General features: G+C 40.3%; 1 protein-coding gene across 1 annotated transcript in view; it reads left to right on the top strand.

Annotated features, from left to right (window-relative positions):
- Window positions 1-9,615, top strand: part of Atp12a (ATPase H+/K+ transporting non-gastric alpha2 subunit) — a 35,153-nt gene extending 25,538 nt beyond the window's left edge. Inside the window, exons 13-23 of the mRNA XM_046447394.2 lie at window positions 1,115-1,290; window positions 1,995-2,131; window positions 4,017-4,167; window positions 4,917-5,085; window positions 5,174-5,328; window positions 6,852-6,975; window positions 7,167-7,312; window positions 7,759-7,892; window positions 8,041-8,142; window positions 8,569-8,660; window positions 8,872-9,615. Coding sequence (XP_046303350.2) covers window positions 1,115-1,290; window positions 1,995-2,131; window positions 4,017-4,167; window positions 4,917-5,085; window positions 5,174-5,328; window positions 6,852-6,975; window positions 7,167-7,312; window positions 7,759-7,892; window positions 8,041-8,142; window positions 8,569-8,660; window positions 8,872-8,900 — 1,415 coding nt within the window. The 3' untranslated portion in view covers window positions 8,901-9,615. The remainder of the gene's footprint in view (window positions 1-1,114; window positions 1,291-1,994; window positions 2,132-4,016; window positions 4,168-4,916; window positions 5,086-5,173; window positions 5,329-6,851; window positions 6,976-7,166; window positions 7,313-7,758; window positions 7,893-8,040; window positions 8,143-8,568; window positions 8,661-8,871) is intronic.
- The last annotated feature ends 18,137 nt before the right edge of the window (window positions 9,616-27,752 follow it).

Genomic DNA, 27,752 nt, shown 5'->3' on the forward strand with positions numbered 1-27,752 from the left:
CATGGAATGTGTTTCTGAAAGGTATATGAGTTTGTAAAGCAGATAAAATATACAAATGAGCTGTTAGTGATTTAAGTATGCCCTCAGTAACCCACAGCACCAAGTAATCTTTTCAACACAGGGTTAGTCCCTATCTGATAGAGTCACTCCGAGATCCTCATATTTGACCACTCAAAGTCTGGTTTACTGAAGTGTGTAAAGCAGCGGGCCATGCTGAGAACTAATTTGGTGTAAAAGCCAAGGAAAGGGTCACCCAAATATAGGTCACCAGATACAGGAATGCCTTTCTACCCCAACCTGAGACAGGCTAATGCCTAGGAGACAAGGATGGGTCTACCCCATTTCTAATGGCTTTTCTCTTGTACTGTGTGTGTGTGTGTGTGTGTGTGTGTGTGCGCGCGCACATGTGCTGGTGGTGCTGAGATTCAATGTGGGGCCTCACACATTCTAAGCAGACACTCTGCCACTGAGCTGTACCCCAGCCCTCTTGTACTTATCTTAATGAAGGACTAGACTTCTTAACACTCCCCAGACATCCTGAGTTCTTTCCTCATTTTGTGCAGTAGCATGTATTGGTTTCTCTATAGAAAATGGCCTTCCAACCCCTGGGAAATCTCTCCTGACTCTCTAGATACCTGAAGTGTTGCTCTACTCTGCAATCCATAGCATGTCTTTTGATGATTTGTCTCTTTAGTGCTCTGTTGGCCCACTAAATGGAGACATCAGAATAAAATGCTATCCATTTTATTTGTCTTGGTCTTTATATCTCTAGAACATAGCATAGAACCAATTGAGCACACACTAAATATTTTTGAATGAAATGTGTCTTTCCTAAAGAAAACATATATTATGGAGTTGAAGGATTTAAATGATTCTGGTATATGACTACTTTATTGGTAAAGTAGTCAAGGATTGAGAATGTATCAACATTAAAAAAAAAAAAGAGAATGTATCAACATGTTTGCCCTTTCCTTTTGTTGTTTTGTTTGTTTGTTTTTTGGTGCTGAGAATTTAACCCACACACTCTACCACTGAGCTACATGCCCCCAGGCCCCCTTTCCTTTTGTCATTCCTTATCCAGTTTCATTGACTTCCAAATTCATGTCCATTCCAGGTTTCTGTCATCTCTACCTGCCAGCAGACAAGTTTCCAGAGACCTACTCATTTGATATAGACACCATTAACTTTCCTACCTCCAACCTCTGTTTTGTGGGGCTCTTGTCGATGATAGATCCCCCTCGGTCTACTGTGCCAGATGCAGTTACCAAATGCCGGAGTGCAGGGATCAAGGTGGGAGTTATTTTCCTGATTCAAAAAGCCCTCCATTTATGTTGCAACACTTTATCAGAATATTGTTGTAGGATATGGTCAGTATTTAGGTCTACTCAAGTAAATGTCATAATCCCCCCTTTTTGAGTCCCTATCTTCACTGTGTTCAGATTTCAGTAACTGTCTCATAAAAGCAAAATTATTGTATCTATGTAGAATGAACCACCACAGAAACTACGTCAAGAAGAATCTCCCAGTGCCATGAATTAGCCATGTCTTGCCCTAGACCATGATAGATAATAAAAGATTTTACTAGTCTTGAGGTTTAGCCTCCATAATCCATTTATTGTCATGATATTTAAGCCAAAATATGAATTCTATTACATATTACCATATTAGTATCAAGACTACTGAAGCTGCTCAGGGCTGTCTCAAATAGACATCTATAGGCCTCCTCACAAACACAGTGACATGGAAGTAGAAGAGTGTCCTCCAATGTCAGAGGAAGAAATCTAAGAAGCCCAGGAGCAAAGATAGACTCAATGGGATCAGTGTGTCCTTCATAGTACTTGTGTCTTAGATCAAAATTGTCCATAGGGAAAACAATAGCTATTGCTAACAATATTCTACCTAGTCCTGGCAGAGTAGGTGACATGGAACCATTGCCCCTACTTTGGCCAGCCAAATTCCTCATTATCCACAAGTCATTGTTATCTGTGTTCTAGGTTATTATGGTTACAGGTGATCATCCCATCACAGCCAAAGCTATTGCCAAGAGTGTAGGGATTATTTCAGCTAACAGTGAAACAGTGGAAGACATTGCAAAACGCCTCAACATTGCTGTGGAGCAAGTTGACAAACGGTAAGCACAGAACCAATATCACAAGTTCTTACCCAGGGGTCTTTTTTGGTTCTGGAGCAGATCACCTTTTTGCCAAACACTATCTCAGGGTAATGCTGGGTTGATTTGATCTATAATTCACATATTCATTAATTCATTTCAACTTTTATTATGTATCTGTGCCAGGCACTCTATTGATAGCATGAGAATGAACCTTTATGTATTCTTTGTCTGAAATTTCAAAATTCAATGAAGTATAGCATGTGTAGCTTAACAACAGGGAAAAGTTCTAAGAAATGCAGTTTTATCATTGTATAAACCTCAGAGTATACTTGAGTCCAGGAGTTCAAGACTAGTCTGGGCAACATAGCAAGACCTCATCTCAAAAAATTAAAATTATAGGATTATACATTTTCATACAAATTGCCACACTGAACAGCAGAATGAAGTAAATACTTTTGTGAATGTTTTATTTTATCCCCTTCTTTACCTCTGACTTTATGAAGATATAATAATATAGTCTGGCAGCTGTAAAAGGGCAAAAAACCATTCTTTCCTTTCCACCTTACCTTGTTATTTTTTACGAGCAGTTATGTAGACTTGTGGTTTGAGTCAAGTGCTAGATGCAGTATTTAGCACCAAGAGGGGAAAAACAAAATTTGAAAAACTAAAAATTTACATAAACTTAAAGAAAAAAGGCAGATTTGAGATTTGAAGGCTAAAATGTGGAGTTTTAGCCAAGGGAAACTGAGGTGAGAGATGCCTATTCCTACAAGGAAGATCTGTGCAGTCCTTGAGGCAGTGGAGGTATGGGGTCTCCATTTGGTAGGCTGGGGAGGAGAGCCAAGAGGAGGTAAAATTCAACCACTCAGGCCACACACACTGGCCTTCCTGACAATCCAAGTTAAGAATTCTGGAGTCTGCCAGGACCATGGTAGAAAATTCCTGAAGAGTTTAGCTAAGGAATGGTACAGTCAAATATTTATAATCAAGAATCCCTAAGGTCAGATGCATAGGCACAGGCCTGTAACCCCAGAGACTCAGGAGGCTGAGGCAGGAGAATCACAAGTTGGAGGCCAGCCTCAGCAACTTAGTAAGACTCAGTTTAAAAATAAAAAAATTTTAAATCCCTGTTATAATATCTAGCTGGGGTTACAGGCTTATGTCACCATGCCCTGCAGAACCTTATTTGTATAGTCAGCAGACAATAATTTTGCTCAAAGAAGACTTCCTGGGGCTGGGGATGTGGCTCAACTGGTAGCGCACCCGCCTGGCATGCGCAAGGCACTGGGTTCGATCCTCAACACCACATAAAAATAAAAATAAAGATATTGTGTCCACCTAAAAATAAAAAATAAAAAAGACTTCCTCCTGCAGAGCACATTGCACACAGTAGCCTTCTATAAACCTGAAATAACAGCAAAGAATTATTACCTATGTGTATTGATACAAGAGAATTTCAGGACCCATTTTTTATTTTTATTTTATTAATTTATTTATTTATTGTGGAGTTAGGAACTAAATTCAGGGCCTCATTCATTATAAGGAAGAACTCCACCACTGAGCTAAACACCCCGCCCTGAACAGGCAGATTTTTGACTTTCCTTTTCCTTGCCCCCAACACCATGAAGCACCACTTCTATCCATTCCTGCAAAGAAAAGGCTACTTGGCATTTGATTCCTAGGATACCAGGAAATGGCCTTATTTTTTAGCCTCAGTTTACTATTTTTAAATGGAGACCAAAGTGTCCCTAGTACCTATCATCAGTAAGACCTCACTAGACATTCAGTGTCAAGGATGTTATATTCTATGTGATGACATTAAAGAAGCTTACTGTTGCCCATAACAGTGTTTCAACCTAAGATCTGGCTTTGTGCCTCACTTACTTTCTTCTGGCCCTTCTAGGGATGCTAAAGCTGCTGTGGTGACTGGCATGGAGCTGAAGGATATGAGCCCAGAACAGCTGGATGAGCTCTTAGCCAACTACCCAGAAATTGTCTTTGCCCGAACATCCCCTCAACAGAAGCTGATCATTGTGGAGGGTTGTCAGAGGCAGGTGGGTGGATGACTGATCAAACCCATCCTGTCCATGGGCAAATGCAGAGCAGAGATCAGGTGGGCTGACACCCTGTCCTCTTTTGAAACCCTCGCATGGCCACATATTCTCCGTCTCTCTGCATTTTATCATGAGTACCTGGGGTTTCTGACAGCCAGGCATTTGCACTGTGGTAGGTGTGGATGTAGAAAATTTAGAAGTGTAAAAATATAACACAAAATATGTGAAGCCATAAGATACAGTCATGCCTTAATATCCCTGGGGATTTTTGAAGACTTTTTTTCATTTGCACCTATATACTTCCCATATACTTTAAATCTTTAGATTTCTTGAAATACCTAAATACAATGTAAGTGCTATGAAAATAGTTTTATACCATATTGTTTAAGGAACCATGACAAGAAAAGATTCCGTGCATGTTCTGTTTCCAATATTTTCTATTCTCAGTTGGTTGAATCTGTAGATATGGAACCCACCAGTATGGTGGGCCAACTATGCAAGACACCTCTGTTTACTTATCACACACATTGGTTTTTGTATGGTTTTGTTTTTTCATGTAAACACACCTTGTTTGGAGCTCCTTGATCTTGTTTCTGAGATTTCCCATCTTTATTTTTCTTCCCAATGGGCCCTTCATTTGAGCTATAGTAGTCCTTACAGCTCAAATTGAAAGGCAGGCCATGTTTTTCTTGTTCATCCTATGGCCCCTTAGACCTACTCTGTCTCATTTTTTCACTGGGTACCCATAGGATGCAGTTGTTGCTGTGACAGGAGATGGAGTAAATGATTCTCCAGCTCTAAAGAAAGCAGACATTGGGATTGCCATGGGGATAGCAGGTTCTGATGCTGCCAAAAATGCAGCCGACATGGTCTTGCTGGATGACAACTTTGCATCTATAGTCACAGGAGTGGAGGAAGGTGAGTGGGAGTCTCGGGGTGTCTTCCCAAGGACTGGAGTTGCCTGGGGGACTAGAAGCAAGTCCTATAATGAGACATCTTTGTCCAGGTCGCCTGATCTTTGACAACTTAAAGAAGACTATTGCGTATACCCTGACCAAGAACATTGCTGAACTTTGCCCCTTTTTGATCTACATCATTGTTGGGCTCCCTCTTCCCATTGGCACCATCACCATCCTGTTCATTGACCTGGGCACAGACATTGTAAGTGGCGCTAAAAGGAACAGAGTCTGATAACAGCCCCAGGGGATATAAAGTTCAGGGTTGTTTCTTTCAAGGGCCATGAGATAGACAATAATAGTCGGTGCTCTTAAACTTCCCTGCAGTGGGTTCTGAAGTTCTGTATTGCCAACAAGCTCTCAGGTGACATCAGTTCCGCTGGTCCATAGACCACAATCCAAAGCAAGAGACTTAGGACATTTGTCAAGTGTTTGGAAATTAAAACCACTTCACTCTGGGGATGTAACTTAGTGGTAGAGTGCTTGCCTAGCATGCACAAGGCTCTGTATTCAACCCCAGCCAAAATAAATAAATAAATACCACTTTACTCCATGTAGAACTGTTCAAGAAAAGAGTCTTGGGGTTAGGGATGTGGCTTAGTGGTAGAGCACCTCTCACCAAAAAAGACATGAGTCTTGACCCTCCAAAAAATTATGCCATTGATCAGATCCAGTTCATGTCCCTCCCTATTTGGGCAAGGTAAAATAACCACCCAAGTAAAGAGTTCCTGTCTTTGTTAGTTAAGGGGCTTCCATATCAGATTCTTTATCTATACACACAGTACAAAGGAACAATTATTAAGACTTATAAAGCTTTATCCAACAATACTGCCACCTAAATCTTCCCATTGTCCAGTATGTATCCATTTAAACAAAGCTTTGTGAAAGTCCCCTATGTGAGTCTGACTTACTGAGACAAGAAGAAACAGCAACAGAGAAAAAGCTAGATGCACAACACAAAATAGGCCTGTAAATTGCCTCCTTCCCCATCTCATTCTATATAGTACTCAAGTATAATACCTGCATCTCAGAGAAACTAGAGATGTCTTTACCTTTGGGGGTAGTCAAGGTCCCCACAGTAGATAGATCACTTTCCAAGCCCTTTAAGTTTGCTCATTTTTCTCTACTGCAGTGGTTCTCCAAGTGTAATACTTGTTAGAAATGCAAATTCTCTGATCCAAAACTTGACTTCCTAAATCAAGAAGTCTGGACATGGTGTCCAAGAATCTCTTTTAACTGGTCCACTGTGGTGGGACCTGTGAGAGGACCAATATTCTAGCATATTGCTTTGGGATCTAGCTGCACACCAAAGGGGGAAAGGTGGTACAGGAAATTGTCCCTGGAGAGGAAAAGTAGTTTATGATTTATAATAATCATTGTTTAGAACTAATTATAATATTTAACAATGATTATTATTTAGAACTATTATTTAGAACTAATTATAATATTAAACAATGATTATTATTTATAATAATCATTGTTTAGAACACATTATGTAATGATGAAAAATAGAATGATTTTTTAAAGCCAACTCTTCTTAAAAACCATACAGTCTGAATTCCAACTGTTGCCTCTATTGCCTGCACCCTGAATGGACTAGTTCCACATCCCCACCACCACCATCTAGCAGACCCCTACCTTTGCTAGGCCATAGCTATTACCATCACTTTATGGGTAGACAGAGCATTCATTCCAGTATTAAGCTTCCTGGGCCTTCTTCCCCTTTAGATCCCCTCCATTGCCTTGGCCTACGAAAAAGCTGAAAGTGACATTATGAACAGGAAGCCTCGCCACAAGAAGAAAGACAGATTGGTAAACGAGCAACTTGCCGTCTACTCTTACCTGCACATTGGTATGATGAGGGAATTTCCTCCTTGTCACACAGGGCCCTCCCTAGAGAATTCATTTGAGTCCTAGGCACAGGCAGAATGTGTTTTTTTCCTTTGGAGTGGGGTTGGATGGCAAGAGAGGCTGAGAGGAGTCCCAGGACAAGCAAGGTAATTCTCTGAGGTCATCGTATGTCTGTATCTCTTACTCCTTCAGGTCTCATGCAAGCCCTGGGAGCTTTCCTTGTATATTTCACTGTCTATGCACAAGAAGGCTTTTGGCCCACCTCTCTCATTAACCTACGGGTAGAATGGGAAAAAGATGATATGAATGACTTAGAAGACAGCTATGGACAGGAATGGGTAAGTTGAGAGCTCTGCCATCATCACTTAGTTATTACCTCCTTCCAAAGCCCTTCCTGAACCAAGATAGAACCTCTATTTTCCCAAACAGCCTTGAAACAAATTTTAGAAGCTGCTTAGTTAATAGTGTTGGTGGTTCCTCACTGACACTGGTTTAGCCATTGCTGAGACTTAGCCACATTTCTCAAACTAAACCAAAAGTTCACTTTTTTAGTTAGCTTTGTCAATAGTGCACAACCAGTCCAACAGTTGGGCCAAATAAGTTTCTATCTTTTTCTATTCACCTGATTCAAGGAAAAAGATATTTCTTTCCAAACACAAGGAGGTAGTCCACCCTCAATCTGGCTGATTTTGGAGAAGGAGTCAAGCTTTATAGAAGGGCAGTGGAATCCCCCTGAAATTCCCCCTCAAGGTCTCACATCTCATCTTTCTCTGCCCATTGACAGACAAGGTACCAGAGGAAATACTTAGAGTGGACAGGCTACACAGCCTTCTTTGTTGGCATCATGATCCAGCAAATAGCAGATCTGATCATCAGGAAAACTCGGAGAAATTCTATCTTCCAACAGGGACTCTTCAGGTACTTCCTATCCCTGACCTCATATATATAACCCACCTATGGCCATACTGTAATGCACAAGGTGCTGACTCCAGTGGCATGGTCTGCTGGGTACATGATCATGGAGCCACTGGAATTCAGAATCCATTTGCTTTTGTGTGTGTTGCAGAAATAAAGTCATCTGGGTGGGAATTGCCTCACAGATAATCATCGCACTGATCCTATCCTATGGCCTTGGGAGCGTCACAGCCCTGAGTTTTACTATGCTTAGGTGAGTTTGGCTTTAACAGCATAGAGCAAAGAGCCAGCCCCTGTTCTAAGTTGTTCTAAACAAACACTAGGATTCTCACCAGCTCTTCCCAACAAAGTCTTTCCAAAGAAGTCAAACTGATTCCATGCTCTAAGAGCCCAGCCCTTGACCTACCTATTTTCCAAAAGAAGAAATGGGTTTTTCAGGCCTCACTAAGCCATCTCCACCCTCATCCAACAGGTTGTGTCAAAGGCAGATGTTGCTTTTAGCAGTCATAGTAAAGGTTAAATAAGGAGTTTTCCAGGTCTATGTTGTGTGATTCAGTGGATTTGTAATTCTTTTTAGTAAGGTAAGGAAAATGAAGATGAAGCTGCCCTACTCATTGGCCAGGGACTGGACTAACCCTTTGAATAAACTAGGGCTCATCTTCCTCCTCTCTGTTTTCAGGCCTCAGTATTGGTTAGTGGCTATACCACATGCCATCTTGATTTGGGTGTATGATGAAGTGCGAAAACTCTTCATCAGGCTCTACCCTGGAAGTGAGTAATGATGTGGCTGGCTTTCTTTCTCTCTCTCTCTCTCTCTCTCTCTCTCTCTCTCTCTCATGCTGGGGATTGAATCCAGGGCCTCATGCATGCTAGCAAGCTCCCTACCATTAAGCTATACCTCTGGCCCAGCAATATGATTTTTTAACCTCTGTACCTCTTTCCACAGGCTTTCCATTTATTTATTTTTTTTCTACCTCTACAGGCTGGTGGGATAAGAATATGTACTATTAAGACCACATCACTCTCCAAGTTTCCCAGTAGCATATTGGGAATATTCTTCATCTTCTGGCTACTCACTGGGAGATCTCTTGCAGTACAGACATCATCAAATCTCAAGAGAGACTTTCATATAGAAAACTATATGAAACATACTCATGTTTTGTACTTTAAATATGATTCAACTGTTTATATAGAATTTTCATCTCTATCGCAATCTCCTTAATTTAAAATATGTGAACTTTTAGGTAGTGGTATAAGGAAAAACATGTTTATATGTATATAAAGTTCACTTTGTTAAATAGTCTAGTGTAACCCGGTATCTGCTGGGGTCTGCCTTAAACCAGTATAGGATTATTCAAACCTCACTCACTCATAATGACACCCCCCTCTCGAGATTTCTGTGAATCCTACCAAGAACATATGCTCATGGTCACCATGCTCACAAAAGGCTAACTTAGCTGAATGTTTGTGGGAGGTCAAAGTGGTAGCAGGCATACATCACAGCATCACAGATGACCTCAGTTTTGACTCTGAGATCTCCTTCAGTTTGTGACAGTTTCCCTGGCCTTGTCACCCTATCCTGCCTCCTGTCACCTTCTCAGCCCTTTCATGTCCCACCCAGAACCCTCTCTATCCTCCAAACCAAAGCTCCAAGTCCATTTTGTATATCCTAACTCAGAATTCTCAACTCATCAAAGGGAACTTTATTTACCAGGATTAAACCTCAGCAGAGACCACTGTGGATTAAATAGTAATATTTATTTCTTAAAAAAACAAGCCTCCAGACTCTCTGGAAATGATTTTATGTCAGTCATGTTTTGGTTGTAATTTAGATATATTCATATGTGACTCACATCATGTTAACAGGTCTGAAGAGGCCTGATTTTTTAGTAAAAAATGTTTTCTAAAACTAGATCTCATTGTGGTGTTCTAATTTAATTTGAGTTTTTCTAGGATGCAGAGCACAGTACACAAAAAAGATGCAATGTGATTTCCTTTTATTTATTTAGTTTTTCTTGCTCTTTCCAATCATTTTACTTATCCATGAAAGGTAAGATTTTCCTTCTGAACATTTTCTACATATACTTGCACTCTAGCCTGTGCTTCCATGCTGCCCACAACTCTTAGTCGAGACTCATTTCAGCAGTGGCACCCTAGGGAAAGTCATTTTCACAGCCTTTTCATCAATCACATACCCAGAACTAATTGATTTGATTGAACCTAAAAATTATATTTGGTTAAACTTTTTCCTAATGGTCTCTCCCCTAGTCTTTGACAGGAGGGCATCTGCTGCTGATGGCTCTAGGCTGATAGCTCTGGAACTAGGAAAGGGAAACTTAGAAACGCATGTTCTCATGGTTCACTTTTAGGAACATGAAAGAGGTAAGGGAGCCATCATAATTTTATGTAAATAGATTATAATGTCCAATGTGTATTGTGTGTGGTGACATTAAGCTAAAATAATGTCACCATTCTCATGGCTCTTAATCTCTAGGTTCAGCCACAATTATCGTGAGGTTAATCTCCCATTAGTAGTTCAGTGAGCTGGAAACCCTTTCCAGGGTAGTTGGGGCAGTGTAGGATTGCCTCATTCCAGTTCCAACAAGGCAGTTAAGGCTTTCCAGGCTTCATCTATGAATAATTTGTCATTTCTTTTTCCTGCCAGGTTGCCGGTAACACTTGGCAGCTCTTTGTCCTGCCAGAGCCAGCAGGAGGTTATTAACATGGCACAAAACTATAAAACTTACTTTGGAGCCTGTGCAGTGGCACATACCTGTAATCCCAGCAAGTCGGGAAATGGCTGAGGCAGAAGGATTGCAAGTTTGAGGCCAAAGTCAGCAATATAGTGAGACTCTGTCTCAAAGAAAAAATAAAAAGAACTGGGGATGTAGGTCACTGTTAAAGCACTCCTAGTTTCAATGGAAGGAAGGGAGGGAGGGAGGGAGGAAGGAAGGAAGGAAGGAAGGAAGGAAGGGAGGGAGTTTATTTGGGATAGGAGTAAGCTTGAAAAGATTTAAATTTGAAGAAGCTTCTTAGCAGGAACTCTGTCTAGAATTACTTTTATATGTTCAGTTACCTATTCTTGCAAAATATTTGTAAAATGAACAAATAACTAACTTAAGGAATCCCATAAATGAGATGCGTATAACAAGTAGCTTTATGAAGTTGCAGACTGAAAAAGGAGATAAAATCCTGTCTTAGGGTTCTGTTTTATTTTGTTTTCAGGGTATAGTACTTAATTACCCCAGAAAGGACTAGCTTTTAGAAAAAAATAATAATAAGCCAGATGTGGTAGCTCATGCCTGTAATCCCAGTGGGAAGCTGAAGCAGGATGATCACTAGTTCAAAGCCAGCCTCAGCAATTTAACAAGGCACTAAGCAACTTAGCAAAACCCTGTCTCAAATTAAAAAAAAATTTTTTAATAAAAAAAAGGACTGGAGATGTGGCTCAATAGTTAAGCACCCCTGGGTTACTCTCCAGTACCAAGAAGAATAAAGTTAATTTAAACCTAGGTGTGGCAAAGTAACTCAAAGATATAAAGACTATGCTTAATTTATACACATGTACTTTTTTGTTGGTACTGAGGATTCACCAAGTCACTAGGATTACAGGCATGTATCACCATACCCAACCCACATTTACTTTTTAAAACTTTTTGTTTATTCTGATTATAAAATTGTAGCTCACTTAAGAAAATTTGGAAGGGTGTGTACCTATATTCCGAGATACATTCAGATACATGCCAAGGCATGAGGATTGTTCCAGGAGTTCCCAGCCAGCCTGGGCAACAGAGATCCTTCCTTTAAAAAAAGAAGAAGAAAAAGAAGGAGAAGGAGAAGAGAAAAGAGAAAGAAAATATGGAATAAACAAGAGTAAAAAGAAAATTAAAATCATCATGAATTTCACTAGTTGTTACTATACATAAATAAAAGAATAGTTCTTTCTTTGGGTTTTTTTTTTTCCTAAGCATATGTTTAGGCAAAATTTAAATATACTCTTCTGCCTTTTTATTTAACATTGAAAATTATGTTAATGGGGCCAGGGGTGTAGTTCAGTTGTAGAGACTTGCATAATATGCATGAGGCCCTGTGTTCAATCCCCAGCAGTGAAGAAAAATTTTAAAAAGAAAGAATGCTAATGACTCTATGGTATATTATATTGAGAGTGTTCTAACTATATAAATGTATTTCTACTATTCATCTTTCTTTAAAAGGCTGCACCTTATCCTTAAATCTTTTACCACATCTCCAATTATTTTTTTAGATTTCTCAGAAATGGAATTAAAAACATTTTAAGGCTCTCATTGCACATTGCCAAATTTATCTTCAGCTTATGCTATGCCAATTTACTTTCCCAACAGTAATAATAAAAAGAACATTTATCTTGTCTGACATTAGGATATGAAAGATCGGTTAATTATAAGAGATTTTTATTCATTCAGCAAAGATGTAGGAAGTGCTCCTGTATAACCTTAGAACACAGCAAGGAGCAAGACAGAATGGGACTAGGGAGGTAGCTCAATGGTAGAATGCTTATCTAGCATGTGCTGAGGCTCTGAGCTCAATCCCCAGCATCATCACCACCAAAAAAGAAAAAAGGTATCATGAAGCTAGCGCTCCAGTAAAAGAACAGGAGAAAATATGATAAACTGTAATAAAGAATTTGGCAAAGACATAACAAGGCTCAGATAGTTATAGGATCGGTTGAAGGTGGGTAAGCCCGTTTAAAAAGGATGGTCAGGAAAGCCCTTATTCCAGAGGCAAATGAGAATGAGTATAAATGGAAGAGGTTCCCAGAAAGGAAATCGAGACCTCAACTCAGCCATAGAGGGTTATTGACTTACACCACAGAGAGGAATTTCAGGGTGCCTAAGAAGAGGAACAAGAAATTTTTGTTTTGCTTTGTTTTTTAGGAAAGGAAGGAAATTTATTTAGAAAAACAAACAAAAGCAGGATATATACTCAAAAGGAGAGGGAGTGCAGGCACTCCAGAGCTAGATCTGCTTCAGCAGCCTCCGGCTTCTTTTAAAGGAAACAGGGACCAGGAAATTCATAAGGGGTGGCATCAGCCTAATGAACTGGATTCCTTTGATTGTGGTGCACAGAGTAGGCCTACTGGTCTGGTTCTTTTCAAAATCTTCAGGTTAACATTATCTAGTTAATATATAACACTTGGACAATACCCATATCATGGGTTCTCTAGGCTTCTTTTAATCAGTCTAAAAATTCATTCTGGCCAGGCTGTGGTGGCACACACCTGTAATCCTAGTGACTTGGGAGGCTGAGGCAGACAGATTTCAAGCTCAAGGCCAGTGTGGGCAACTTACTGAGACTCTGTCTCAAAATTAAAAGGGCTGGGGATGAAGCTGAAAGGCAGAGCACCCTTGGGTTCCATCTCCAGTACCTCAAAAAATAAAATACCTCCTGTAAACTAACAAAGTATACAGGCACTAATTAACTGTACTCTAATATTTTCTAGACCTTTTAAGGATTCAGGCCTGGAGGAAAACAGGTCTGGGGATTGAAAGCAAAGGCATTCATAGAGTTTTTAGATTTAAAGCTATGGTCTGTCTTTCCATTTCTGTCTCCTTTCTACCTATCCTTATTTTTTCTATCCAACCTCAGGAGCAGCCACTGCTAAGAGCAGAGAGAATTCTAGGACAAGGAGAGAGCATGCCCCAAAGCTCTGGGAGGACAGAGTATGACCCAGCAGAAACAGGAACAGCAATGGGAAGCTGGAGAAAATAGGAGGCATTTTATAGGTCTCAAAGACCATGTGATTCAGTTGGATTTCATTAGAAATAAACTATTGAAGATGATTCATAAAGGCAGGGTCCTGATCACAGTTGATTTGTTAAGATTAATTTGGCTTCTGCATAGGATGGAGGAAGAATGGAGGCAAGGGGTGAGTACATCAGCCAGGATAGCCATGATTTCACCTAGGTTGTGGTGAAGAATGTGGAACCACTAGGAGAAGCAGCTGGCTGTGTGAGCAAGTGTGTGTGTTTGTGTGTACCTTAAACTGGTTAAACAGATTCCTATGGAGTAATTTTGTAAGGAAGATCACCTGTAGATGATTCCAGACATGTTCAATTCAATTCTCCAAAAGGCTAGCACTACCCTGATTGACCACATCATGATCAAGATGGGAGAAAGAAGACATTGAAGAAAATACAGAAGTCCCCCTTATCTATGAGGGATGTGTTCCAGAATCTCCAGTGCATGCCTCCGATAAAAGAAAAATTCTGAAATGTCCTAAATTTAATTGCAAGGACCTGATAATGGAGAGGAGGAGAGTTGGAAGAGGTTAACCAGTAACCAAGCTACAGGCTAAGAACAAAAGACCATTTCACCTTCTTGAATGTATGTTAAAATCTTAATTCAAATCCCATCAACCCCCATCTAATCCTGCTTACAACCCCAACCAATCCAGAAGCAACAATTACCTCTACTAATGGAAGGCTCTCCTCCTATCTCAAAGGTTTCCTTTCATATAACCAGGCCCCTCTTAAATCAATGGAGGATCAATTTATGCCTTCCTTCCCCAAATTTTCATTATTTAAAAAATTGCTAACTTAAGTCTTTGTTGGGAACATCTAGTGTTTCTAGATGTTTAAAAGCGCACAACACATGGGAAAAGTAGAGAGCTAAAGCCCTTTAAGTATGTTTTGTTACTACATAGGAATGTTTGCCATTTAGGGGAATGGAATTGTTGAACTTGATGTCTTGGAGAGTAGGTTGAAGGTTCACTGGGTGGGGGGTGGGGGAAGGAGAAAGTATGCATAGAGAAGCAATCGGTACCCCTTAGATTAGTTCAGATTGTCTAGCCATTGTTATATGTGCATTTTAGTTAATATTGCTGGGTATTAAAGGTTAAGTCCTAATGCCCAAAGTTTGTTAACAGTAGTAAAATAATCCCCATATAAATATCCTTTTGTTAGTTTTTAGGAAGAACTGTCTTCTGAGAATGACCCTTGTTAATCCACCTTTTGGAGCTAGGGGTAGTCCTGAATTTAGTCACTGGAATGGTGAAGAGGGAGAAGAGGAAGGGGGAGTTGAAGTGATCTTAGCTAGTATATCTATATTGTAAGACAAGTTTAGATTATAACCATATATCTATATGTGCATTTTTGGTAAATTGTGTTTTTGTGCACAAAGTTCATACTTCATTTCACAACATCTAAGCTTTCTAGATGCCTGAGGTGGCAGTGAATCATAAAAAGGGGTGCTAGTGAATTAGCCAACTTGTAAATATCTTTTTGTTATAATTGATAGAAAAGATGCATCTTGGACATGGAATTGCTTTATCTCTGAGCATTGTGTATCAGGACTTCTGCATTAGGCTGGCAGCAGAGGGGCACAGGGAAAGATGGGAGCAAGTGCTCAAAGATTTACATTTTGATGTGAGCCACTGGTTTGTGTGCATCTTCTTCTGGCTGTACTATAAGAATATTTTAATTCACTGGGAACATGCATTCTTGCTAATATTTTAGTAGTAGAAATCTGTTAATGAAACAAGCCTGGTGTATTCAGTTGCTGTTTCATTTTAAACTGAGCATTAAGGGAATAAATTGTTTTAGTTGTAACTCTGCCAATATGTCTATCTAGAGGCCTGTTGCCATTTCTGTCTTCAGTAAAATTTTTGTCCCCAAGAAAGGATAACAGATTGAGTTGGTGTAGTATATTCTTGGTTATCAAAAAATATTCATGTAGCTTCAGGATTTTGAATTGGTTAATATTCATGATGTGTGGAAAAGCATGATATACACCACAATCTCAATCACACAAAGTGGGATATTGTGTATATATGCACACAACCTAGATGGACACGTCCAACTAAGCTTCTTGTGACTGGATGACTTTGTTCTTTGCTTGTGTTTTTATTTTTCCCGTAATATACAATTTACTTTTTAAAAATAAAAATTATTTTTAAAACCTGAAAAAAAAATGCTCAAGGGTGTAGTTCAGTGGTGGATCCCTTGCCTGGCACCCATTAGGCCCTGGTTTCCATCCCTAATACTGGAAGAAAATAAGGACGACAGTGACAGTAGCTGATAATCTATTAAATTCTTATTAGGTGCTGGCCACTGTAATAACTTAAAAGCACGATCTCATTAATGCTCACAACCACCCTCTTGACTGGTCAGCTGGCAACAGTGTCAGCTTTGCCCCCGGATAAGGAAAATGAGCCCTAGGAGTCAGTGGGTTACCCAGTTTCAAAGAACGTCCCTACAACTCTACATTCTGTTTTATAGCAGGATATAAAGAACTGATAGCAATGTGCATTTATTCTCTGTAGATATGAAAACGAATCCAGTTCCATGGAGGCCAATCATCTCTCCCCTGGAAAATCCAGTTCTGCTCTCTTTGCACAATCTCCCCACATCCTTGATTGCAGATAAACATGTTGCTTCTTGGCTTCTTTGAACTGATCAGAACCACTGCTTTAAATAACAAGCTTAAATAAGTCTAACACTTGTTCACTTTATATCTGTTTGAGAGTCATGATTTTACCTTTTCTTTTTTAAAAAAAAAAGTATCCTTTTACAATGAAAACAGGAAGAAAGCTATCATTCTATCCTCACTTAGGGGCACTCTGAGTCTCTCCATAGGGCTGCTGCCTACTATGTTACTGGCGGCCTAGCCCAGCGACCCTGACTGGATTCTGGCTGGCTAAATTCAGCCACCAGCCTTCATAACAAATAGGCAAAAGATGGAAAAAGGAAAAATAAGTTTTATGCCATTCAATTAAACTGGGGAGAAGCTGCTTCTCTCCATGAGCCTTACAGAAGCAATTTCAACTTATAGAAACAAAAGCAGGTGATATACAAACATAGATTTAGTTGGTCTGAAGAGGGGACAAAAGGCTACAAACACATATGCAGATTTAGTTAAGCAGTGCTAGACAGGCTGGGGCAGGGGGCAATCTCTACCTTCTTTTTTAAAAAATATTTCTTTAGTTGTAGATGGACACAATATCTTTATTTTATTCATTCATTTTTATGTGGTGCTGAGGACAGAACCCAGTGCCTCACATGTGTGAGGCAAGTGCTCTACCACTGAGCTACAACCCCAGCCCCCATCCATCTTCTTTGATGCCCCTCAGGTTGGGGGGTTGCAGCCCTTCAGCTTCCATTCTCAGCATGAGGAAGTTATTCTTAATGAATTAAGAGAGCGTCCCCCAAATTTACTCTCTTCAGCTGGACAAGGCCAAGGGTACCCAGCCAGAGCCCAATCCCTGAACTCACACCCTGCTCTACAGTTCATCTACTGTTTGGTATTTTTGCTTCTTATGCTGTTTCTTCCACATCAGACCAGTTCTCAGCAGGCTCCTTTCTCCCCTGATCAATTATCTCTTTCTGACCCTCCCCTCTAATATAATGGAGCCAATCTAGAGGATTTTATTATCTTGATCCAGAGGTTCTAAAGTAAAAGTTTAATAGAAGTTTAAGGCAAAAAAAAAAAAAAAGACTGATTCTTTGAAAGGGATAAAAAGTCAGGCACAGTGGTACATGCCAGTAATCTTAGCAACTTGGGAGACTGAGACAGGAAGATTGCAAATTTGAGGCCAGCCCCAGCAATTTAGTGAGACCCTGTCTCAAAAAATAGAAAGGGAAACTAGATGTCCTTCAATAGATGAATGGATAAAGAAACTGTGGTATATACACACAATGGAATATTACTTAGCATTAAAAGAGGATAAAATTATGGCATCTACCAGTAAATGGATGGAGTTGGAGAATATCATGCTAAGTGAAGTAAGCCAACCCAAAAAACCAAAGGCAGAATGTTCTCTCTAATAAGCAGATGCTGATCCATAATATGGGGTCAGGGGGAAGAATGGAGGAACTCTGATTGGAAAAGGGGGAAGGAGGAGATGGGGCATGGGGGCAGGAAAGATGTTGGAATGAGATGGACATCATTACCCTAGGAACATGTATGACTACAATATATGGTGGGACTCTTCATCATGTACAATCAGAGAAGTGAAAAGTTGTGCTCCATTTGTATACAATAAATCAAAATGCATTCTGCTGTCATGTATAACTAATTAGAACAAATATGAATAAGTAAATAAATAAATAAAAAGGGTTGGGGATGTAGCTCAGTGGTAAAGCGACCTGGGTTCAATCCCCAGTACCAAAAAAAAGAAGAAGAAAAAGAGAATTATTTTGAAGATAAATTCATATGTTGTGGAGAAAAAGCATTTCAGTTCTAGAATTTACTTGGGATTTTTGTTGTGGTGGTAGTGGTTGTTTACATTTTGTATTTTTTAAGTGGAATTTCTGCTGGGTGCAATGGCACACACCTGTAATCCCAGCAACTAGGGAGGCTGAGGAAGGATATAGTTCAATGGCAGAGCATTCCTGGGTTCAATCCCCAGTACCAAAACAGTTAAAAATAAAATTTAATAATAAAATAAAAATGGGGTTTCTCCCTTCTACTTTCATCCTTTTGACTAATTATATACCTGCCATGTACACAACACTGTGCTTACTAGTGCTGTGCCAGCCTCAAGAGAAAATAATGAAATAGGGAAGACAAGTTCATCAAGAAACTGTCAATCAAGAGCAGGATATAGTGCAGTCAGCAAGAGGTGCACACTTATGTGGGTGTTCAGGGATACCTCGCCCACCAGATGACAGTAGAATACATGCCAAGGAGCCAGGCATGAGAAGGTGGAATTTCAACGGTAGGGATAAGGAAGAGGAAGGGCAGAAGGCAGGCAATCCTTATAAGCCAACTCCCTCCAAGGCAAAGTCACAAGAGGGCAGAAAAACCATGGCCTAAATCCAGCATGTCACCTTGGGGGGGGTGGAGGAGAGCTACAGTATCTGTTGACTAAACCAAATAAAGTCAGAAATAAATTGTCCACAGCAAAGATGTGCAGAAAGTCACCTCACATAAGGAGATGGTGATGCTTAAGAATGTGTCAGTTAGAAAGAGGCTGTCAGCAACAGAGACAAAGAAAAGGAATAGACCCCAGTGTGTATCCACATAAGCCCTATGAAAGGGAGGGGCCTGGTCCCACTGAGTCATGAAAATGGCATCTCCAGAAGGCCTCATCTTCATTTGTGGACAGATATGTCAGGCCCACTACTGAGTCACTGAGTCATATAGACACAATTGCCTACTCTAATTCCACACATGATAGTCAACATTCTGATATGTTTTGCAACCCAAGAGAAGAAGGCCTGGCTCTGGGATGTAAGGAACTTGTATGCTCTTGGCAATAACCTCATATTATAACTAATTAAGCTGGCCTCTGGTTTGTATACTTGAGCCTCCATGAGCCCAGTTGTGGTGGAATCAGCCTCTGTGAAACCATCAACTCCTCAGAGAAACTGCCCTAATAGGACTCTGCTCTTTCCCTCAAAGTTCAAGATTTGCAAACTAAGCTGGTTCAGGTTCCCCAGTGCCACTTGTGGGAGTGTGTTGGAAGTATGTAAGGATGACATTCAGGAGGAAATAAAGGCAAGAAGTACCAAGCCCTTGGGACCCATGATGATGAAGCTTGGATATACCAAGTGCCTAGAAGATTCCCAGGACCCTCCTGCAGTTCAGAAGGTATTTTCTGGCATTGTGGGAACATCTATGTCATCACATTTTCCCACAAAGGCCCTTCACCATGTAACCTAACCAATTGACACAAGCCTGGAATCTGCTTCTCAGGAGGCTGAGCAGCCTCCAGCTGAGACCTTGGTGCTTACTGCTGGCTTGCTGGAAATGCTTCTCCCAAATGTCTCTGGGCTTCTTTCTCACTTGCTTTTCTTAGATCTGCCAACCACTACACACACCCAAATACCCTTCACCCCAACATTCCCTTCTGTCTTCCCTTTTGCCTTTCTCCACGGCAGTTCTCAGAATCTGACATGCTCCATGTTTTGTGTGCTGATCTATCTGATTACCTAGTTCTCCATCAACAAACCCTGAACACAAACTTTAGCAGGAACTGGTCTCTGCTAAAGCTGCACAGTGAAGGAAGAACTAGAGAAAGTGGAACAGACAGCAATGAGAAGATGAGTCAAGAAAAAACTTAGAATGGTGGAAAAACCTATGTTCAGGAGGTAGAAGGAAAGGGGATGGGCCAAGTCTGGAATCTGTGATAAAGCTATTCCCAGTGGAAAAGTGTCCTGGGCTTTAGAGTCAGACAGAGTTAAGTTGATATATTTTCTGCTGTTTATTTCTCATGGTTTTCATTATGTTGTTCTTAAAATAGAGATGATACCTACTTCATGGACAGTTGAATCAGCTGTAAAGCATAATACACCCAAAACCTTTTAGTTCCCACTCCTTTCTTTTTTTTTCACTCTAAATCAGCAAGTGCAGATCTACCCCCCCCAATTTCTTTATTAATACTTGTAGACACATATAATAATTTTAATAAATGGGGTCATATTATACTATGTATTTTCACATGCAATCTTTTTTTTTTTTGTACCAGGGATTGAACCCAGGGGTATTTAACAACTAAGCCACATACCCAGTGGCCCTTTTTTATATTTTATTTATAGACAAGGTCTTGCTGAGTTGCTTAGGGCCTCATGAAGTTGCCAAGGCTAGCTTTGAACTTGTGATCCTCCTGCCTCAGCACTCTGAGCCACTGGGATTACAGCTGTGAGCCACTGGGCCCAACTTCACATACAATCTTTTTTTTTTTCTCTTTCTACCCCACTCGCCCCCAGTACTGGGGATTGAACCTGGGAGTGCTTTACCAATGAGCCGCATACTCATCCCTTTTTTCTTTTTCTTTGTATTTTTTTTTCCAATTTTTGATACAGGGACTCATTAAGTTGCCCAGGCTGGCCTCAAACTTGTGAACCTCCTGCCTCAGCCTCCTGAGTTGAGATTATATGAATGTGTAACAGGCCCCAGTTTTTTGGGGTTTTTTTTGTTTGTTTGTTTGTTTGTTTGTTTGGATTGCTTCTTCCTACCTCTCCTCCAGCCTGCATCACCCCCACTGTGGGTAACCTATATTAGCAAATTAGCATGTAATCTTCCTCATTTTTCCCCATGTTCCAATAATCACAAAGAAATAAAAATCCCCAGGGCAGTAATAATGCAGTATAATCTGAAAGCACTGAGAATAAAGCAAATGTTACTCATGCAAATATGTAGAAAGTAGTTTGACAAATATATGTGATGCTCTAATGTCTGCATTCACCAGAGTCATTTCAGAAAATCCTACTGTTGATTATTACAGAGGTAGCAGCCTCTACACACTTTTCCTCAAGAGGAAATAGAATACATTTAGTCAATGACCAGACTAACAGGAATAGTACCCTCTGGTTCTTGTATATTCCTCACAGAGACTAATATAGTTTTAGGCAAATAATGGATTCTCAATTCAGATGCTCCTGGACTTAAAATAGGAACCCCTGCCAATAAACCCATGGTAAATTGAAAATATTGTAAGTTTAAAATGCATTTAAAGGGCCTGGGGTGTGGCTCCGTGGTAGAGCACTTGCCTAGCATGTGTGAGGCACTGGGTTCGATTCTCAGCACCACATAAAAAAAATATATTGTGTCCACCTACAGCTATATTTTAAAATGCAGTTAAAATCTCAATGATTCAGGAGGTTGAGGCAGAAGCCCACCTGGGTAACTTAGTGAGACCCTGTCTCAAAATGAACAAAATAGAAAAGGCTGAGGTTACAGCTCGGTATAGCATAGTACCCCTGAGTTCAATCCCCAGTAACACCCCCTGCCAAAATAAAAAACTGCATTTAATATACCTAATCAATAGAACATTATGGCTTAGGCTAACCTACCTTAAATGTGCTCAATACATTCCTATTAGCCTGCACGTGGGCAAAATTATGTAACACAAAGTCTATTTTATACCACAGTGTTGAATAGCTCATATAATTTATTTAATACTGTACTGAAAATGAAAAATAGAATGTTTTATGGGTACTTACCATTAGCATACAAAGCAGGAGACACACATGGATATTTCATAGACATCATGGGATGCAAAAACGAAAAACAGAACATCCAAAAAATTCTGTCAGTACTGCCACTGTTCAGCATCATGAGACGGATTGGACCACGTACATATCACTAGCTGGTGAAATATCAAAATTCAAAATATAATGTATGGTTTCTACTAAATATGTATTGCTTTTGTGTCATTATAAAGTCAAAAAAATAAGTTGAACCCCTGCAAATTGATTTCATATTCATCGAAGGAGTGAACAAATAAGAAAGTAAGCTGAGCCATCTTTGGCCCTATTAATGACCAAAGATACATTAATAAGCAGTCACAATGAAAATTATGGTTTGTAGTTTGAGCACACAGATAAATTATCTCTGTCCTTTGCATTTTCAAACTTCATTTGCAAAGTAGGGCCTCCTTTCCTTCCCCTACTGCCCTGTCCTTCAGATTGACTCAGTTTCCCCCGCCCCACTGTTATCTCCTTTCACCAGTCTGGCCACCCCTCCTCATCTTTGTCATGCTTGGTCTCTCAGCAGCCTTTTAGATCATATTCTAGAAATGTCTTTCACCTTGTCTTTCATCTCGAGTTCAAAGCCAGCCTCAGCAAAAACAAGGTGCTAAGCAACTCAGTGAGACCCTGTCTCTATATAAATACAAAATAGGGCTGGGAATGTGGTTCAGTGGTCGAGTGCCCCTTCATTCAATCCCCAGTACCCCCCCCCCCTGCAAAAGAGAGTCTTTAATCATCCTTGGCAAGAAAGTTGCATTACAGATAAAGTGCAAAACCTGAAGAGAAAAAATGCCAAGTGCCGGGTTTCTGTTCTCGCGACTAAAAGGCTCAGGGGTCACTCCAGTTAAACTGGGCTAATTGGGCTGCACGAAATAACCACACAAGAGACACAAATACCTTTTTCTTTGGGGTCGCTGTGACGGCTCCTCTGACCTTAAGAGTCCACAGAAAGAGAGAGTGAGAGCACGCGTTGACCCCCTTTATTGAGGAGAAGCTATTCAAATGAGACAAGGGGTCAGGTTTCAGGGGGCTGAGTCTAGCTTCATGATGTCCACTGTCAGCAGGTTGACTGACACCCAGGCCACACCCAAGGTCACAGTAAGAGAAAGGGACACACGCAAGGCACTTCCATGGAAGATTCTATCCTAAACAGGGCAAGGGGTTAGATTACAAAGGAACAGGTGAGCATAGCTTCACCCATGGGGCTGTAGCAAGACACACCCATGCACGAGACACTGACCCTAGAACCCAAGAAGGGTGGGGAAAGCTCTGCCACATTTCTGTGACTGAGTGCCTCAGCACCCAGCTGGGGAGTGTGACGCAGTCACATGCAAGGTTGGACTCCCACATCCAAGGAGGTCTTTCTGACTCTTGAAATCCCCCAAAGATCTTTCCAAGTGCCTGTTTTCCCAACCTAAATATCATTAGTCTAATAAGAAAATTAAGCACTAATGAAAATCATAACAGACCATTAGTTAACCAAAAATATTCTAGAATCTTCTGTATTAGAAGATGACTATACCATTTGAAAATTTTTCTAAAAAGATGCTATTAGTAATTATGCCCAGAGAAGAAACATAAACCAGTGTGTTCTGGGCCAATTAGTATGCAGACCATCCTATGTATTAGGAAGCATGACCTGGCAGGAAAATCTCAGTCCTGCAGGCAGAACTTCCTGTTTAAATTTATTTATGGATAAGTCATTGAATCATTCTATGCCTCAGTTTCCTCACATGTAAGATAGAGCAGACACAAAACAAAGGAAACAAGGCTACTTTCAAATTTATTACTGTTTGATGTTTACCAGGAGATCTGGTTCCACCTCCTGCAGTCTTTACCAATCAGATGTTTAATGCCTCCTTCATGTTAGTAGGGGAGTTTTTGACCCTAGTTGAATCCTCTCAGGAACTATCATGGCAATCATCCTGTTCAGGGTGGCTTCATCTTCAAGTAAATTTATGTTAATGCAAGTTTGAGGTCAGTGACCAGGCAGACTTCATCTTAGTGCACACGCACTATCAATGAAATTTTCATTATGAAATACATTAAGAAACCTATGGCCATAAATCCTAACTGTACAATGATCCCAGTTAACCCTGTCAGGAGTTAGCACCACTGGTCTTTCCTTCTTGACATATCTCTTAATCTGCTCCCTTTGTTTCTCCCTGTTTATTTCACAGTTAGTACACCTCCTGATATTTTTCTATAAGTTACTTGATTATTCATTAGCCTTAAAAGTAATTTAAAGAAAACCTGTTATCCTGCCATGTTATTGGTTTGTATTTCACTACTCATTACTGACTATAACCTAACACCAACTACTTGAGAGGCTGGGCAATGTAGGAAGATATTATCTCAAAATCAAATTTAAAAATGGGCTAGGGATGTATGCCCAAGGCTCTGGGTTCTAAGCCCAGTATGAGGAGAAAGAAGGAAGGAAGGAAGAAAGAGAAGGAGGGAAGGAGGAAGAAAGAAAGAAAGAGGAAAGGAAATAAACAATGGTACATCATCAACACAGGTACAGAGCTCTACCATATGCCAAGAACTGTGCTAGGCACTCATAGTATGGTTTCATTTGGTGTTTATTATAAACCCATTGCACATAAAAGACATAGGTGGGAGACAGAAGCAAACCTCAGATCAGTAAGATTTCCTTTACTCTGCAGCAAAGTTAATCTATCAGGCATGGGAGGGCTTCATTTTCTGGGTATGGAAATGGCCCCGGGGTTACAGAAGGAGTCTGAGTTTTATAGTTTACAATGAATGTGAATTAATCATTAGAGACTGTAGACATGCTGTTCGGACAGTCAGGGACCCAGTTGTTCAGGTTAAAATTTTAACTCAGGAAGGCAGTTGTAAAATGTTTGAAACTCATTGTCATTGGGAAAAGCTCACAACCCAGTGTTCACTGCTTATCTTCCTTCCTCTGGTACTCATTTTTACCTAGAGCTTCACTATTTACTTTTCTTCTTTCAGGACACATCTATAATACTAAAGGGTAGATAGAAGTCCAGGGCCCAACATTTCAGTATTCACCTCCTTCTTTCAGGACCCATTGTGGTTGGTTTGCTTTTGGTGGAGATGCTGGGTATGAACCGGGGAAGTGTTGAAAGTTTGCTTTTTCCCTCGGTGCCACTGTGACTGGAAAGGAGGTACTGGGAGAGGTTTAACGTTTGGCTAATTTCTCTCCCTCCTCTTGAACTACACCATCACTCCATTTTTCCTGGGGAATTGCCTTATAGGAATATTATTTTCCATAGCCTTTCACTTATTATTTGCCAGGCACAGTTCTACGTACTCATATATGTTAATTCATTAATCTTTGCAACAATCTCAAGAAATAGAAATATTATTATTGTTATTGTTATTATTATTATTCCATTTTTTAAAATTTTTTTTTGCAGTACTAGAGATTGAACCCAGGGTTGCTATACTACTGTGATATATATCCAGCCCCCATCTTTTTTGAGATAGGGTCTCACTAAATTCAAATGAATGGTTTTATACAGTTGTGTTTTTTCCCCCTTAGGGGAAGGGTTCCTAGAGGTTAAATCCAAGGAGTCATGTAGGATATGGCATGTATACTACCAGTGGGGTACAGCCCCAGCAGGTCTTTTTTTTAATATTTTTATTTCTTTTTTAGTTGTAGTTGGACACAATACCTTAATTTTATTTACTTATTTTTATGTGTGCTGAAGATTGAACCCAGGGCCTCACATATGCTAGGCAAGTGCTCTTCCAGCCCCCCCAGGAGGTCTTACACAAGATTTTAAATCTCATTTAGTTTTACAAGAATTAAAGAAAAATGGAAATTAAAAGAAAAGGCAGGCTTACCTTCCATTTTGTAGGAAGGAAAGCCAAGACCCTGAGAAATTAGCTCTGGTTTCCAAAGTTCTGCACCCAGACCTCTCTGAGACCCCTCATGCTTCACACTGACCAACTCCTGTAAGGTAATTCTACGTTCCACCAAAAAGCAGAGTTGGTGACACTATGGCTTAATGGGGAACTTCATTTCCATGACTCACCTATGTAATGTGAGTGCTGATGCAGTCTGAGAGCAGGCCTAGGAAACAAAGTCCAGGGAGTAGCTGCCTCAGTTGCCATGGCCCTTTTCATCCTGTTCATCTTTGCAAGTGAATGCTGCCCCTGGCCATAGCCCTGAATTCTTTCCACTCATTAACATTTTTGGAAACATGGAAGGTCAAAATGTCAGTTGAGAACAACTCTAAAATTTTATGTTTGTTAACAATGGATGTTCACAAAGCCCTTTCACATTTCAGCTTCATAATAAGATCACGCCCTGAGATATGGTCAGGGCAGTTCACAGATGAAAATGAATCCTGGAAAGATTGATTTGCCTAATGTCACACAGATAATCAGTGACAGAATTATGTTTCTCTGCCTATTAAAACAGTCTTTCTTTCGTATGACCCCAGTGAATACCTCCTTCAAAATTCTTCACTATGGGGTGACTAGGGCTAGGAATGTAGCTTAGTGGTAAAGCGACCATGTACAAAGCCCTGAGTTCAATTCCTCTTACCACCAAGAGAAGACAGGGAAACTAAATCAGAAACTGAGTAGGTTGGGAAGTCAGTGAGCCCTCATCTTTGTTCACATGTCCACTGGATCCTCCATGGACTATTTGCTATAGTCTGAGCAGTGGTTCAAAATAAAACCCCATTTTTCAGATGAGGAAACAAAGGCTCAGAGAAGTGTTTCTAACTTGCTCCAAGGTCACATTTGTCAAACCCTAAGGCTTCCTATTATACTGCCCTGCCCCTGTGGTCCTGTATTTCCTTTCCCAATAAGCAATATTCCTGGGAAAGTGAGTCCCCAGGCTATGAGGATAATATCACCTTATCCTGGAGCTAAACAACCCAAAACTGAAGCTCTTCTACTCATTGCTACTAACTGCTTTTTACAGCATAGACAAAAAGTAATTAGATTATGCAGTTTCCCATTTGACAAAATCCAGAATTTTAGCATATCTACAACACACAGATGTGCCTTTGACCACATCTCCAGTTTTATGGTTCCTATAAAGCTTTTTCTTACCTACCTGCTTCCACATCTAACCTCCTGAGGGAAGAAGGTCAGTATGATGTTGTAAGGGGAGCAATAGGTTGGTATTATTACTGGCAGCCTAACCCAGCTACCCTGGCTGTATCCAGCTGGCTGAATTTGGCAACCAGCCTACATAAGAAATATGCGAAAGATGGAAAAAGGAAAATGAACTTTATAAAAACTGTGAAGAAGCATTTATTTTTTATTTTTCCATCTTTTGCCTACTTATACAGGGCAGCAGAAATCCAGACATCTGGGATCTAGCCAAGGTCCCTAGGCTAGGTGGCAGGTAACAGAATGGAGACCATGTACTGAGACTAAAACGCCAATCCTGTAAAATGGAACTTTTGAAACAATAAGCTTATTCTACATTCCTTCAAAGCTGACTTTGAATAAGACCTATTTTCTACCTATGTGACTTTGAATATTTCTGGAGCAGCAAGCCAAGCCTAGACTCTTCCCCATCCCTACCTCCACCTTGGGCAGTACTGGTACTGTCCAGTAACAGTATAATATGATGGTCATCTTTGGGAACATGCAGTCTCAAAAGATACAACTAACCCATGAGAAACAAGGATCAATAAAAGAGAGTTTCACTAAGTGCTGAAAAGAACTTGCAGATAAGGATAGAGGTGGCTGTTGGGGACTTGAGAGCATCTGTAGTTACTGAGTACAGTGGTGAAAGTACATGTAAGACACTACTTTCACTAAAATGAGGCTAGTGAATGCAGGAAAGTTAGGTAAGATGTTGTGGAAGTCAGAAAACACAGGACTCTAACTTGGCCTCAAGAAAATCGGAGTGGTAGGGATGGAGGTATAGCTCAGTGGCAGAGTGCTTGACCAGCATGTT

This window comes from Marmota monax, unplaced genomic scaffold (genome assembly GCF_021218885.2).
Source record: "Marmota monax isolate L192 unplaced genomic scaffold, Marmota_monax_Labrador192_F-V1.1 WCK01_AAM20220418_F8-fsc00043, whole genome shotgun sequence".
Classification (NCBI taxonomy): Eukaryota; Metazoa; Chordata; class Mammalia; order Rodentia; family Sciuridae; genus Marmota; species Marmota monax.